Source organism: Dendropsophus ebraccatus, chromosome 8, assembly GCF_027789765.1.
Source record: "Dendropsophus ebraccatus isolate aDenEbr1 chromosome 8, aDenEbr1.pat, whole genome shotgun sequence".
Classification (NCBI taxonomy): Eukaryota; Metazoa; Chordata; class Amphibia; order Anura; family Hylidae; genus Dendropsophus; species Dendropsophus ebraccatus.
Genome location: NC_091461.1, coordinates 127,142,696 through 127,159,292, shown reverse-complemented (window position 1 = coordinate 127,159,292; position 16,597 = coordinate 127,142,696). Strand labels below are relative to the sequence as shown.

Here is a 16,597-nt window from a genome sequence, read left to right as displayed (position 1 = left end):
CCAGCAGTGTCACCTCTCCAGTCACCCCCCCACCCCTCCTGTATTACTGTATAATGTCCCAGCAGTGTCACCTCTCCAGTCATCCCCCCCCCCTCCTGTATTACTGTATAATGTCCCAGCAGTGTCACCTCCCCAGTCACCCCCCCTCCTGTATTACTGTATAATATCCCAGCATTCCCAGCAGTGTCACCTCTCCAGTCACCCCCCCACCCCTCCTATATTACTGTATAATGTCCCAGCAGTGTCACCTCTCCAGTCATCCCCCCCCTCCTGTATTACTGTATAATGTCCCAGCATTCCCAGCAGTGTCACCTCTCCAGTCACCCCCCACCCCTCCTATATTACTGTATAATGTCCCAGCAGGGTCACCTCTCCAGTCACCCCCCACCCCTCCTATATTACTGTATAATGTCCCAGCAGTGTCACCTCTCCAGTCACCCCCCACCCCTCCTGTATTACTGTATGATGTCCCAGCAGTGTCACCTCTCCAGTCACCCCCCCTCCTGTATTACTGTATAATGTCCCAGCAGTGTCACCTCTCCAGTCATCCCCTCCTGTATTACTGTATGATGTCCCAGCAGTGTCACCTCTCCAGTCACCCCCCCTCCTGTATTACTGTATAATGTCCCAGCAGTGTCACCACTCCAGTCATCCCCCCACCCCTCCTGTATAATGTCCCAGCATTCCCAGCAGTGTCACCTCTCCAGTCACCCCCCACCCCTCCTATATTACTGTATAATGTCCCAGCAGTGTCACCTCTCCAGTCATCCCCCCTCCTGTATTACTGTATAATGTCCCAGCATTCCCAGCAGTGTCACCTCTCCAGTCACCCCCCACCCCTCCTATATTACTGTATAATGTCCCAGCAGTGTCACCTCTCCAGTCACCCCCCACCCCTCCTGTATTACTGTATGATGTCCCAGCAGTGTCACCTCTCCAGTCACCCCCCCTCCTGTATTACTGTATAATGTCCCAGCAGTGTCACCTCTCCAGTCACCCCCCTCCCCTCCTGTATTACTGTATAATGTCCCAGCAGTGTCACCTCTCCAGTCATCCCCCCCTCCTGTATTACTGTATAATGTCCCAGCAGTGTCACCTCTCCAGTCACCCCCACCCCTCCTGTATTACTGTATAATGTCCCAGCATTCCCAGCAGTGTCACCTCTCCAGTCATCCCCCCCCTCCTGTATTACTGTATAATGTCCCAGCATTCCCAGCAGTGTCACCTCTCCAGTCATCCCCCCTCCTGTATTACTGTATAATGTCCCAGCAGTGTCACCTCTCCAGTCATCCCCCGACCCCTCCTGTATTACTGTATGATGTCCCAGCAGTGTCACCTCTCCAGTCACCCCCCCCCCTCCTGTATTACTGTATAATGTCCCAGCATTCCCAGCAGGGTCACCTCTCCAGTCATCCCCCCACCCCTCCTGTATTACTGTATAATGTCCCAGCAGTGTCACCTCTCCAGTCACCCCCCACCCCTCCTGTATTACTGTATAATGTCCCAGCAGTGTCACCTCTCCAGTCACCCCCCCTCCTGTATTACTGTATAATGTCCCAGCATTCCCAGCAGTGTCACCTCTCCAGTCACCCCCCCCCAGCCCTCCTGTATTACTGTATAATGTCCCAGCATTCCCAGCAGGGTCACCTCTCCAGTCCCCCCCCCCTCCTGTATTACTGTATAATGTCCCAGCATTCCCAGCAGTGTCACCTCTCCAGTCATCCCCCCCCACCCCTCCTGTATTACTGTATAATGTCCCAGCAGTGTCACCTCTCCAGTCAACCCCCCACCCCTCCTGTATTACTGTATAATGTCCCAGCATTCCCAGCAGTGTCACCTCTCCAGTCATCCCCCCTCCTGTATTACTGTATAATGTCCCAGCAGTGTCACCTCTCCAGTCACCCCCCTCCCCTCCTGTATTACTGTATAATGTCCCAGCAGTGTCACCTCTCCAGTCATCCCCCCCCCAGCCCTCCTGTATTACTGTATAATGTCCCAGCAGTGTCACCTCTCCAGTCATCCCCCCCCCAGCCCTCCTGTATTACTGTATAATGTCCCAGCAGTGTCACCTCTCCAGTCATCCCTCCTCCTGTATTACTGTATAATGTCATAGCATTCCCAGCAGTGTCACCTCTTCAGTCACCCCCCTCCCCTCCTGTATTAGTGTATAATGTCCCAGCATTCCCAGCTCTCCAGTCATCCCCCCCCTCCTGTATTAGTGTATAATGTCCCAGCATTCCCAGCAGTGTCACCTCTCCAGTCACCCCCCACCCCTCCTGTATTACTGTATAATGTCCCAGCAGTGTCATCTCTCCAGTCACCCCCCCCTCCTGTATTACTGTATAATGTCCCAGCAGTGTCACCTCTCCAGTCACCCCCCACCCCCTCCTGTATTACTGTATAATGTCCCAGCAGTGTCACCTCTCCAGTCCCCCCCCTCCTGTATTACTGTATAATGTCCCAGCATTCCCAGCAGTGTCACCTCTCCAGTCATCCCCCCTCCTGTATTACTGTATAATGTCCCAGCAGTGTCACCTCTCCAGTCATCCCCCCTCCTGTATTACTGTATAATGTCCCAGCAGTGTCACCTCTCCAGTCATCCCCCACCCCTCCTGTATTACTGTATAATGTCCCAGCATTCCCAGCAGTGTCACCTCTCCAGTCATCCCCACCCCTCCTGTATTACTGTATAATGTCCCAGCATTCCCAGCAGTGTCACCTCTCCAGTCATCCCCCCTCCTGTATTACGGTATAATGTCCCAGCAGTGTCACCTCTCCAGTCATCCCCCTACCCCTCCTGTATTACTGTATAATGTCCCAGCAGTGTCACCTCTCCAGTCATCCCCCCTCCTGTATTACTGTATAATGTCCCAGCAGTGTCACCTCTCCAGTCATCCCCCACCCCTCCTGTATTACTGTATAATGTCCCAGCATTCCCAGCAGTGTCACCTCTCCAGTCATCCCCCCACCCCTCCTGTATTACTATATAATGTCCCAGCATTCCCAGCAGTGTCACCTCTCCAGTCATCCCCCCACCCCTCCTGTATTACTGTATAATGTCCCAGCATTCCCAGCTCTCCAGTCATCCCCCCCCCTCCTGTATTAGTGTATAATGTCCCAGCATTCCCAGCAGTGTCACCTCTCCAGTCACCCCCACCCCTCCTGTATTACTGTATAATGTCCCAGCATTCCCAGCAGTGTCACCTCTCCAGTCACCCCCCACCCCTCCTGTATTACTGTATAATGTCCCAGCAGTGTCACCTCTCCAGTCACCCCCCACCCCTCCTGTATTACTGTATAATGTCCCAGCAGTGTCACCTCTCCAGTCATCCCCCCCCCCTCCTGTATTACTGTATAATGTCCCAGCAGTGTCACCTCTCCAGTCACCCCGCACCCCTCCTGTATTACTGTATAATGTCCCAGCAGTGTCACCTCTCCAGTGAGAAGATGAATGATTCTGTTGGTGAGTTCTAAGACCTTCCGATCATTGGTTTCCTCCAGGATCAGAGTATGAGATGAGGCCTGGATACTTCGCAATTCACATTTATCACTGGGTATCACGTGATCTCCTGGCTTCTTAACAATCATATAATCCTGAAAATTAAGTATCAAGTCAGATATTATATCTATATATTTCTTACAGGAGGAATTATTATCTTGCTAATATCAGAAAAAAACTGTTAGCACTCAAAAATCTCTTTCTCTGTAGTGACAAATGCATAGACAGACACCAGTCCCCTCTGTAAGAGCAGCGGGGACTCCAGAGGGTAGAGCGCCCCCCTCCGCACCATGGACAGACACCAGTCCCCTCTGTAAGAGCAGCGGGGACTCCAGAGGGTAGAGCGCCCCCCTCAGCACCATAGACAGACACCAGTCCCCTCTGTAAGAGCAGCGGGGACTCCAGAGGGTAGAGCGCCCCCCTCTGCACCATGGACAGACACCAGTCCTAGCACCATTACACTGGGAATGAGGAGGATGGGCTACACCAACACAAGGCCTCGGCTGTTCTCTGCACACTCCGGCAGGTTTTGGCGGCAGATACGTGGTTATTCCACATAATCTTTATGTTTTTGGGTGCGCTGAATCCAAAAATAACTTCCGTTTTGTCGTGGGACATCACTTTTTTGACAATTTAAGTAACTGTGTAAAATAAGAAAATACCTCAAAATAAATGAAAATAGACTTAAGGGCTATGTTCACACACTGTAGAATCAACAGCCGTTTGACGTGAGCGTTTGCAGTTTAATAATTTGTTTCTACATCGTGTGAACATAGCAATAAATCTAATGTTTTATTACATATTTTTCATAAAAATATATATTTTTTTTAACTGGAATGAGCTTGCCAACACCCACTAACGCACACTAACACCCCTCCCCCCCAAAAACACACGGACACCCACTATCGCACACTAAAACCGACTGACACACACTGACACATCGCACGCTGACACCCCCCCAACACACACCGACATCCACTATCGCACACTAACACCCACCAAAACACACACTAACACACACACACACACACACAGACACCCACTATCGCACACTGACACCCCCCAACACACACCGACACCCACTATCGCACACTGACACTCCCCCAACACACACCGACACCCACTATCGCACACTGACACCCACTATCGCACACTGACACCCCCCCAACACACACCAACATCCACTATCGCACACTAACACCCCCCCCCAAAACACACAGACACTCACTGACACACACACTAACACACACCGACACCCACTATCGCACACTAACACACAATTGTTTATGGTATATTGCCGCCTGTACATTGTATATTGCCGCCTGTCGCCTTGTACATTGTAAATTGCCGCCTGTCGCCTTGTACATTGTAAATTGCCGCCTGTCGCCTTGTACATTGTAAATTGCCGCCTGTCGCCTTGTACATTGTAAATTGCCGCCTGTCGCCTTGTACATTGTAAATTGCCGCCTGTCGCCTTGTACATTGTAAATTGCCGCCTGTCGCCTTGTACATTGTAAATTGCCGCCTGTCGCCTTGTACATTGTAAATTGCCGCCTGTTGCCTGTACATTGTAAATTGCCGCCTGTCGCCTTGTACATTGTATATTGCCGCCTGTAGCCTTGTACATTGTATATTGCCGCCTGTCGCCTTGTACATTGTATATTGCCGCCTGTCGCCTTGTACATTGTAAATTGCCGCCTGTAGCCTTGTACATTGTATATTGCCGCCTGTCGCCTTGTACATTGTATATTGCCGCCTGTCGCCTTGTACATTGTAAATTGCCGCCTGTAGCCTTGTACATTGTATATTGCTGCCTGTAGCCTTGTACATTGTATATTGCCGCCTGTAGCCTTGTACATTGTATATTGCCGCCTGTCACCTTGTACATTGTATATTGCCGCCTGTAGCCTTGTACATTGTATATTGCCGCCTGTCGCCTTGTACATTGTAAATTGCTGCCTGTAGCCTTGTACATTGTATATTGCCGCCTGTCGCCTTGTACATTGTATATTGCCGCCTGTAGCCTTGTACATTGTATATTGCTGCCTGTAGCCTTGTACATTGTATATTGCCGCCTGTAGCCTTGTACATTGTATATTGCCGCCTGTCGCCTTGTACATTGTAAATTGCCGCCTGTAGCCTTGTACATTGTATATTGCCGCCTGTAGCCTTGTACATTGTATATTGCCGCCTGTCACCTTGTACATTGTATATTGCCACCTGTAGCCTTGTACATTGTATATTGCCGCCTGTCGCCTTGTACATTGTATATTGCCGCCTGTAGCCTTGTACATTGTATATTGCCGCCTGTCGCCTTGTACATTGTAAATTGCCGCCTGTAGCCTTGTACATTGTATATTGCTGCCTGTAGCCTTGTACATTGTATATTGCCGCCTGTCACCTTGTACATTGTATATTGCCGCCTGTAGCCTTGTACATTGTATATTGCCGCCTGTCGCCTTGTACATTGTATATTGCCGCCTGTAGACTTGTACATTGTATATTGCCGCCTGTCGCCTTGTACATTGTATATTGCCGGAAAAAAGAGAAATTTTGGCAGCACATCTATGACTATGACTTGTGACTTAAGGTACTGTTGCACCTTTTGTTTTTTGATTGTATATTGCCCCCTGTACATTGTATAATGTATATTGCTGCCTGTTGCCTTGTACATTGTAAATTGCCGCCTGTCGCCTTGTACATTGTATATTGCAGCCTGTCGCCTTGTACATTGTATATTGCCGCCTGTCGCCTTGTACATTGCCGCCTGTCGCCTTGTACATTGTATATTGCTGCCTGTCGCCTGTACATTGTAAATTGGCGTCTGTCGTCTTGTCCATTGTATATTGCCGCCTGTCGCCTTGTACATTGCCCCCTGTCGCCTTGTACATTGTATATTGCTGCCTGTCGCCTGTACATTGTAAATTGCCGTCTGTCGTCTTGTCCATTGTAAATTGCCGCCTGTCGCCTTGTACATTGTATATTGCCCCGTCGCCTTGTACATTGCCGCCTGTACATTGTATATTGCCGCCTGTCGCCTTGTACATTGCCGCCTGTCGCCTGTACATTGTATATTGCTGCCTGTTGCCTGTACATTGTAAATTGCCGTCTGTCGTCTTGTCCATTGTATATTGCCGCCTGTCGCCTTGTACATTGCCCCCTGTCGCCTTGTACATTGTATATTGCCGCCTGTCGCCTTGTACATTGTATATTGCCCCGTCGCCTTGTACATTGCCGCCTGTACATTGTATATTGCCGCCTGTTGACTGTACATTGTATATTGCCGCTTGTCGCCTTGTACATTGTATATTGTCGTCTGTACATTTTATATTGCCCCGTCGCCTTGTACATTGTCGCCTGTACATTGTATATTGCCGCCTGTCGTCTGTGCATTGTATACTGCCCCGTCGCCTTGTACATTGTATATTTGAGGGGGGGGGTCAGGAAGATTCTAAGTTCACTATGTAAGAATAGCGGCTTTCTAGACATTTGGTCTTGTCACTTTCCAGGTGATCATGTGATCACATCACTCCCTCACCTCTCCGGTCAGCAGATGAACCACTTCCAGGGTAATGGATATTATGTCATCTACGTCCATCATCAGCCATACAGAAAGTACTGTATCCTGGGGAAGAAGAATAGGTCTATAAGGATGTAGTATAATACAGTATATCAGGATATAGCATAGTACAGTATATAACTATATATATATACAGTGGTGTCTTGGATTACAAGCATAATTCGTTCCGGGGCGGCGCTTGTAATCCAAATCACACCAAAACAAATTTTCCCATAACAAATCATATAAATGCAGACAATTGGTTCCACCCCCCAAATATACTGATTATTATTCTAAATAACATGTAGAAGAGATGAAACCAGGGCTGTGAAGCTGCAGCTCCAACTCAGACTCCGACTCCTGGCCGGTCATATACCAGGGGAGATATCCATCACAACGGCTCAGCAGCTTCTCCCTAATATCCTACATGATCCTGGGGCGACTTCTGAGGGAATATATACTGTATATACAGCAGCTTCTCCTGTGTGTGCAGCCAGTCTCCAGCCTCCATGTCCTGAACTATTTACAACTAGACTAGATGGAGCAGGTGGTTTCTAACTAAATATTCACCATACACACAGAAATACTGCTAACAATTCCAGATACCTGTAATATAGAGGTCACACATAGTGATATAGAGAGAGGTCACACATAGTGATATAGAGGGGTCATACATAGTGATATAGAGAGGGGTCACACATAGTGATATAGAGAGGGGTCACACATAGTGATATAGAGAGGTCACACATAGTGATATAGAGAGGTCACACATAGTGATATAGAGAGGGGTCACACATAGTGATATAGAGAGGGGTCACACATAGTGATATAGAGAGGTCACACATAGTGATATAGAGAGGGGTCACACAGTGATATAGAGAGGGGTCACACATAGTGATATATAGAGGGGTCACACAGTGATATAGAGAGGTCACACATAGTGATATAGAGAGGGGTCACACATAGTGATATAGAGGGGGGTCACACAGTGATATAGAGAGGTCACACATAGTGATAGAGAGGGGTCACACAGTGATATAGAGAGGTCACACATAGTGATATAGAGAGGGGTCACACATAGTGATATAGAGAGGGGTCACACATAGTGATATAGAGGGGTCACACATAGTGATATAGAGAGGGGGGTCACACACAGTGATATAGAGAGAGGTCACACAGTGATATAGAGAGGGGTCACACACAGTGATATAGAGAGGTCACACATAGTGATATAGAGAGGTCACACATAGTGATATAGAGGGGTCACACATAGTGATATATAGAGGGGTCACACAGTGATATAGAGAGGTCACACATAGTGATATAGAGAGGGGTCACACATAGTGATATAGAGAGGGGTCACACAGTGATATAGAGAGGGGTCACACAGTGATATAGAGAGGGGTCACACAGTGATATAGAGAGGGGTCACACAGTGATATAGAGAGGGGTCACACATAGTGATATAGAGAGGGGTCACACATAGTGATATAGAGAGAGGTCACACATAGTGATATAGAGAGGGGTCACACATAGTGATATAGAGAGGGGTCACACATAGTGATATAGAGAGAGGTCACACATAGTGATATAGAGAGGTCACACATAGTGATATAGAGAGGTCACACATAGTGATATAGAGGGGGGTCACACATAGTGATATAGAGGGGTCACACATAGTGATATAGAGAGGGGTCAGCCATAGTGATATACAGGGGTCACACATAGTGATATAGAGAGGGGTCACACATAGTGATATAGAGAGGGGTCACACACAGTGATATAGAGAGGGGGGTCACACATAGTGATATAGAGAGGGGTCACACATAGTGATATAGAGAGAGGTCACACATAGTGATATAGAGAGGTCACACATAGTGATATAGAGAGGTCACACATAGTGATATAGAGGGGTCACACATAGTGATATATAGAGGTCACACAGTGATATAGAGAGGTCACACATAGTGATATAGAGAGGGGTCACACATAGTGATATAGAGAGAGGTCACACAGTGATATAGAGAGGTCACACATAGTGATATAGAGGGGGGTCACACAGTGATATAGAGAGGTCACACATAGTGATAGAGAGGGGTCACACAGTGATATAGAGAGGTCACACATAGTGATATAGAGAGGGGTCACACAGTGATATAGAGGGGTCACACATAGTGATATAGAGAGGGGGGTCACACACAGTGATATAGAGAGAGGTCACACAGTGATATAGAGAGGGGTCACACACAGTGATATAGAGAGGGGTCACAGTGATATAGAGAGGGGTCACACACAGTGATATAGAGAGAGGTCACACATAGTGATATAGAGAGGGGTCACACATAGTGATATAGAGAGGGGTCACACATAGTGATATAGAGAGGGGTCACACATAGTGATATAGAGAGGTCACACATAGTGATATAGAGAGGTCACACATAGTGATATAGAGAGGTCACACATAGTGATAGAGAGAGAGGTCATACATAGTGATAGAGAGGGGTCACACATAGTGATATAGAGAGGGGTCACACATAGTGATATAGAGAGGTCACACATAGTGATATAGAGAGAGGTCACACATAGTGATATAGAGAGGTCACACATAGTGATATAGAGAGGTCACACATAGTGATATAGAGGGGTCACACATAGTGATATAGAGAGAGGTCACACATAGTGATATAGAGAGGTCACACATAGTGATATAGAGAGGTCACACATAGTGATATAGAGAGGGGTCACACATAGTGATATAGAGAGGGGTCACACATAGTGATATAGAGAGAGGTCACACATAGTGATATAGAGAGGTCACACATAGAGATATAGAGAGGTCACACATAGTGATATAGAGAGGTCACACATAGTGATATAGAGAGAGGTCACACATAGTGATATAGAGAGGTCACACATAGTGATATAGAGAGGTCACACATAGTGATATAGAGAGGTCACACATAGTGATATAGAGAGGGGTCACACATAGTGATATAGAGAGGGGTCACACATAGTGATATAGAGGGGTCACACATAGTGATATAGAGGGGTCACACATAGTGATATAGAGAGGGGTCACACACAGTGATATAGAGGGGTCACACATAGTGATATAGAGAGGGGTCACACACAGTGATATAGAGGGGTCACACATAGTGATATAGAGGGGGTCACACATAGTGATATAGAGAGGGGTCACACACAGTGATATAGAGGGGTCACACATAGTGATATAGAGGGGTCACACATAGTGATATAGAGAGGTCACACATAGTGATAGAGGGGGGTCACACATAGTGATATAGAGAGGGGGGTCACACACAGTGATATAGAGAGGGGGGTCACACATAGTGATATAGAGAGGTCACACACAGTGATATAGAGAGGGGGGTCACACATAGTGATATAGAGAGGTCACACACAGTGATATAGAGAGGTCACACATAGTGATATAGAGAGAGGTAGGGCTGGGCGGTATACCGTGAAAATACCGATACCGTCTCTGGCGTCGGTAAACCGACCTCAACTGCGCCAGGACGGTATTTGCGGTATTTCAGTGCTGCACATGTGTCATAGGACTCCCCGTCCCGCCATGCCTGACAGAGCGCCCCCCAACGGCCCCTGCCCGCTCCTCCCTCAGTGCGCCCTGCACCAGCGTATCTCTCCCCCACCCTACCCGCCGGACAGGCGCTGACCCGCTCCACATACCCGGGAGTGAGTGGCCGGGGGTACATAAACTGTATCTCCTCCTCCCCCTGCCACCCCGCTCAGCATCGGTACGCTTGTGGCCCCGTCGGACGTTTGCACAGGCAGATCCCGGTCTCTGGAGGAGGAGACCGCAGCATCATGTGATGGCGTCCCTGCTGGTGCTGGAGCTGAATAGCGGGATCTAGGGCCGCAGTGCAGATCCCCGATCCCGCTATTCAGCTCCAGCACCCGCAGAGACGCCATCACATGATGCTGCGGTCTCCTCCTCCAGAGACCGGGATCTGCCTGTATGAACGTCCGACGGGGCCACAAGCGTACCGATGCTGAGCGGGGTGGCAGGGGGAGGAGGAGATACAGTTTATGTCCCCCCCTCTTCTGCCCAGATCCCCCAGCTGCTCCCCCCCCCCCCACTTCTGCCCAGACTCTCCCCCCCCCCCACCAGCTGCTTCCCCCCCCTTCTGCCCACATCCCCACCAGCTGCTTCCCCCCCCCCCCACTTCTGCCCAGATCCCCACCAGCTGCATCCCCCCACTTCTGCCCAGATCCCCACCAGCTGCTTCCCCCCCACTTCTGCCCAGACTCCCCCCCCCCCACTTCTGCCCAGATCCCCACCAGCTGCTTCCCCCCCACTTCTGCCCAGATCCCCACCAGCTGCTTTCCCCCCCACTTCTGCCCAGATCCCCACCAGCTGCTTCCCCCCCACTTCTGCCCAGATCCCCACCAGCTGCTTTCCCCCCCACTTCTGCCCAGATCCCCACCAGCTGCTTCCCCCCCACTTCTGCCCAGATCCCCACCAGCTGCTTTCCCCCCCACTTCTGCCCAGATCCCCACCAGCTGCTTCCCCCCCCACTTCTGCCCAGATCCCCACCAGCTGCTTCCCCCCCCACTTCTGCCCAGATCCCCACCAGCTGCTTCCCCCCCACTTCTGCCCAGATCCCCACCAGCTGCTTCCCCCCCCACTTCTGCCCAGATCCCCACCAGCTGCTTCCCCCCCCACTTCTGCCCAGATCCCCACCAGCTGCTTCCCCCCCACTTCTGCCCAGATCCCCACCAGCTGCTTTCCCCCCCACTTCTGCCCAGATCCCCACCAGCTGCTTCCCCCCCCACTCCTGCCCAGATCCCCACCAGCTGCTTCCCCCCCACTTCTGCCCAGATCCCCACCAGCTGCTTCCCCCCCCACTTCTGCCCAGATCCCCACCAGCTGCTTCCCCCCCACTTCTGCCCAGATCCCCAGCAGCTGCTTCCCCCCCACTTCTGCCCAGATCCCCAGCAGCTGCTTTCCCCCCCACTTCTGCCCAGATCCCCACCAGCTGCTTCCCCCCCACTTCTGCCCAGATCCCCACCAGCTGCTTCCCCCCCCACTTCTGCCCAGATCACCACCAGCTGCTTCCCCCCCCACTTCTGCCCAGATCCCCACCAGCTGCTTCCCCCCCCACTTCTGCCCAGATCACCACCAGCTGCTTCCCCCCCCTTCTGCCCACATCCCCCCAGCTGCTTCCCCCCCCACTTCTGCCCAGATCCCCCAGCTGCTCCCCCCCCCCACTTCTGCCCAGATCTCCCCCTCCCACTTCTGCCCAGATCACCACCAGCTGCTTCCCCCCCCCCTTCTGCCCACATCCCCCCCAGCTGCTTCCCCCCCACTTCTGCTCCCCCCCCACTTCTGCCCAGATCTCCCCCTCCCACTTCTGCCCAAATCCCCCCCCTTCTGCCTAGATCCCCCCCCCTGCCCAGATACCCCCAACTATCTCTTGTAGTCCTATAATACACATGAATGTTCAGCTTAGCTGAGTGTGCATGTGTTATTAATGGAAAATCTGCATAGCTGTATACCTGTATATACATATCTTGTAGTGTGTGTGCATAAATACATAAATAATACTGCCACTACAGGACTTGTATATTTGAGTATACAGCTATCTATACACTACAGGATGTGTATATACAGGTATACAGCCATGTACATACTACAGGACGTGTATATACAGGTATACAGCTACGTTCATACTACAGGACGTGTATATACAGGTATACAGCTATGTACACACTATCGGATGTATATATACTGGTATAGGGCTATGTACACAGTACAGGACATGTATACAGCTATGTAGCTGTATACCTGTATATACACGTCCTGTAGTGGCTGTATACCTGTATATACACGTCCTGTAGTGTGTACATAGCTGTATACCTGTATATACAGATACTGTACTGTGTACATAGCTGTATACCTGTGTATACATATTCTGTAGTGGTTGTATATCTGTATATACACGTCCAGGTCTCTGCTGAGACCCCTAATAATGACAAATAATGATAAGGACAATAGCCTATATGGCTATTTTTATACTCTTATTAAAACAAAATATCACAGGGTTTTCACGGTCAAGTGGGTGTGGCTTGTAAAAGGGGTGTGGCTTACATAAGGGGTGTGTCATAATTATCGCTCAGTTATCGTTACCGCGGCTACATGTACGATTAACCGCGATAATGATTTAGGCCAATATCGCCCAGCCCTATAGTACAGTGTATATAAGGATATAGTACAGTGTATATAAGGATATAGTATAGTACAGTATATATAAGGATATAGTATAGTATATATAAGGATATAGTACAGTGTATATAAGGGTATAGTATAGTACAGTATATATAAGGATATAGTATAGTATATATAAGGATATAGTATAGTATATATAAGGGTATAGTATAGTACAGTATATATAAGGATATAGTATAGTATATATAAGGATATAGTATAGTATATATAAGGGTATAGTATAGTACAGTGTATATAAGGATATAGTATAGTATAAGGATATAGTACAGTGTATATAAGGATATAGTACAGTGTATATAAGGATATAGTATAGTACAGTATATATAAGGATATAGTACAGTGTATATAAGGATATAGTATAGTACAGTATATATAAGGATATAGTATAGTATATATAAGGATATAGTATAGTACAGTATATATAAGGATATAGTATAGTATATATAAGGGTATAGTATAGTACAGTATATATAAGGATATAGTATAGTACAGTGTATATAAGGATATAGTACAGTATAAGGATATAGTACAGTATATATAAGGATATAGTACAGTATATATAAGGATATAGTATAGTACAGTATATATAAGGATATAGTATAGTATATATAAGGATATAGTATAGTATATATAAGGGTATAGTATAGTACAGTGTATATAAGGATATAGTATAGTATAAGGATATAGTACAGTGTATATAAGGATATAGTACAGTGTATATAAGGATATAGTATAGTACAGTATATATAAGGATATAGTATAGTATATATAAGGATATAGTATAGTATATATAAGGGTATAGTATAGTACAGTATATATAAGGATATAGTATAGTACAGTGTATATAAGGATATAGTATAGTATATATAAGGATATAGTACAGTATATATAAGGATATAGTATAGTATATATAAGGATATAGTACAGTGTATATAAGGATATAGTATAGTATATATAAGGATATAGTATAGTACAGTATATATAAGGATATAGTACAGTGTATATAAGGATATAGTATAGTACAGTATATATAAGGATATAGTATAGTATATATAAGGATATAGTACAGTGTATATAAGGGTATAGTATAGTACAGTATATATAAGGATATAGTACAGTATATATAAGGATATAGTATAGTATATATAAGGATATAGTATAGTACAGTATATATAAGGATATAGTACAGTGTATATAAGGATATAGTACAGTGTATATAAGGATATAGTACAGTATATATAAGGATATAGTATAGTATATATAAGGATATAGTATAGTACAGTGTATATAAGGATATAGTATAGTATATATAAGGATATAGTACAGTGTATATAAGGATATAGTACAGTGTATATAAGGATATAGTACAGTGTATATAAGGATATAGTATAGTACAGTATATATAAGGATATAGTATAGTATATATAAGGGTATAGTATAGTACAGTATATATAAGGATATAGTATAGTACAGTATATATAAGGATATAGTATAGTATATATAAGGATATAGTATAGTATATATAAGGGTATAGTATAGTATATATAAGGATATAGTATAGTACAGTATATATAAGGATATAGTATAGTATATATAAGGATATAGTACAGTGTATATAAGGGTATAGTATAGTACAGTATATATAAGGATATAGTATAGTATATATAAGGATATAGTATATATAAGGATATAGTATAGTACAGTATATATAAGGATATAGTATAGTATATATAAGGATATAGTATAGTATATATAAGGGTATAGTATAGTACAGTATATATAAGGATATAGTATAGTACAGTATATATAAGGATATAGTATAGTACAGTATATATAAGGATATAGTATAGTATATATAAGGATATAGTATAGTACAGTATATATAAGGATATAGTATAGTATATATAAGGATATAGTATAGTACAGTATATATAAGGATATAGTATAGTATATATAAGGATATAGTATAGTACAGTATATATAAGGATATAGTATAGTATATATAAGGGTATAGTATAGTACAGTATATATAAGGATATAGTATAGTATATATAAGGATATAGTACAGTATATATAAGGATATAGTACAGTGTATATAAGGATATAGTATAGTATATATAAGGATATAGTATAGTACAGTGTATATAAGGATATAGTACAGTGTATATAAGGATACAGTATATATAAGGATATAGTACAGTATATATAAGGATATAGTATAGTATATATAAGGATATAGTATAGTACAGTGTATATAAGGATATAGTACAGTGTATATAAGGATATAGTATAGTATATATAAGGATATAGTACAGTATATATAAGGATATAGTATAGTATATATAAGGATATAGTAAAGTATATATAAGGATATAGTATAGTATATATAAGGATATAGTACAGTATATATAAGGATATAGTATAGTATATATAAGGATATAGTATAGTACAGTGTATATAAGGATATAGTATAGTATATATAAGGATATAGTATAGTATATATAAGGATATAGTATAGTATATATAAGGATATAGTATAGTATATATAAGGATATAGTATAGTATATATAAGGATATAGTATAGTATATATAAGGATATAGTATAGTACAGTGTATATAAGGATATAGTATAGTATATATAAGGATATAGTATAGTATATATAAGGATATAGTATAGTACAGTATATATAAGGATATAGTATAGTATATATAAGGATATAGTATAGTATATATAAGGATATAGTATAGTACAGTATATATAAGGATATAGTATAGTACAGTATATATAAGGATATAGTATAGTACAGTATATATAAGGATATAGTATAGTGTATATAAGGATATAGTACAGTGTATATAAGGATATAGTACAGTATATATAAGGATATAGTATAGTATATATAAGGATATAGTACAGTATATATAAGGATATAGTATAGTACAGTATATATAAGGATATAGTATAGTATATATAAGGGTATAGTACAGTGTATATAAGGATATAGTATAGTACAGTATATATAAGGATATAGTACAGTGTATATAAGGATATAGTACAGTGTATATAAGGATATAGTATAGTATATATAAGGATATAGTATAGTACAGTATATATAAGGATATAGTATAGTATATATAAGGATATAGTATAGTATATATAAGGATATAGTACAGTGTATATAAGGATATAGTACAGTGTATATAAGGATATAGTATAGTATATATAAGGATATAGTACAGTGTATATAAGGATATAGTATAGTACAGTATA

General features: G+C 44.3%; 1 protein-coding gene across 2 annotated transcripts in view; it reads right to left on the bottom strand.

The window, feature by feature from the left end:
* The window catches only part of LOC138799938 (oocyte zinc finger protein XlCOF22-like), a 45,817-nt gene that overhangs the window by 21,251 nt on the left and 7,969 nt on the right, over positions 1 to 16,597 (bottom strand). For both annotated transcript variants that reach the window (XM_069981722.1, XM_069981724.1), the window contains exons 2-3: positions 7,038 to 7,124; positions 3,433 to 3,594 (exon numbers count right to left, since the gene is read on the bottom strand). In XM_069981722.1, coding sequence (XP_069837823.1) covers positions 3,433 to 3,594; positions 7,038 to 7,100 — 225 coding nt within the window. In that variant the 5' untranslated portion in view covers positions 7,101 to 7,124. The remainder of the gene's footprint in view (positions 1 to 3,432; positions 3,595 to 7,037; positions 7,125 to 16,597) is intronic.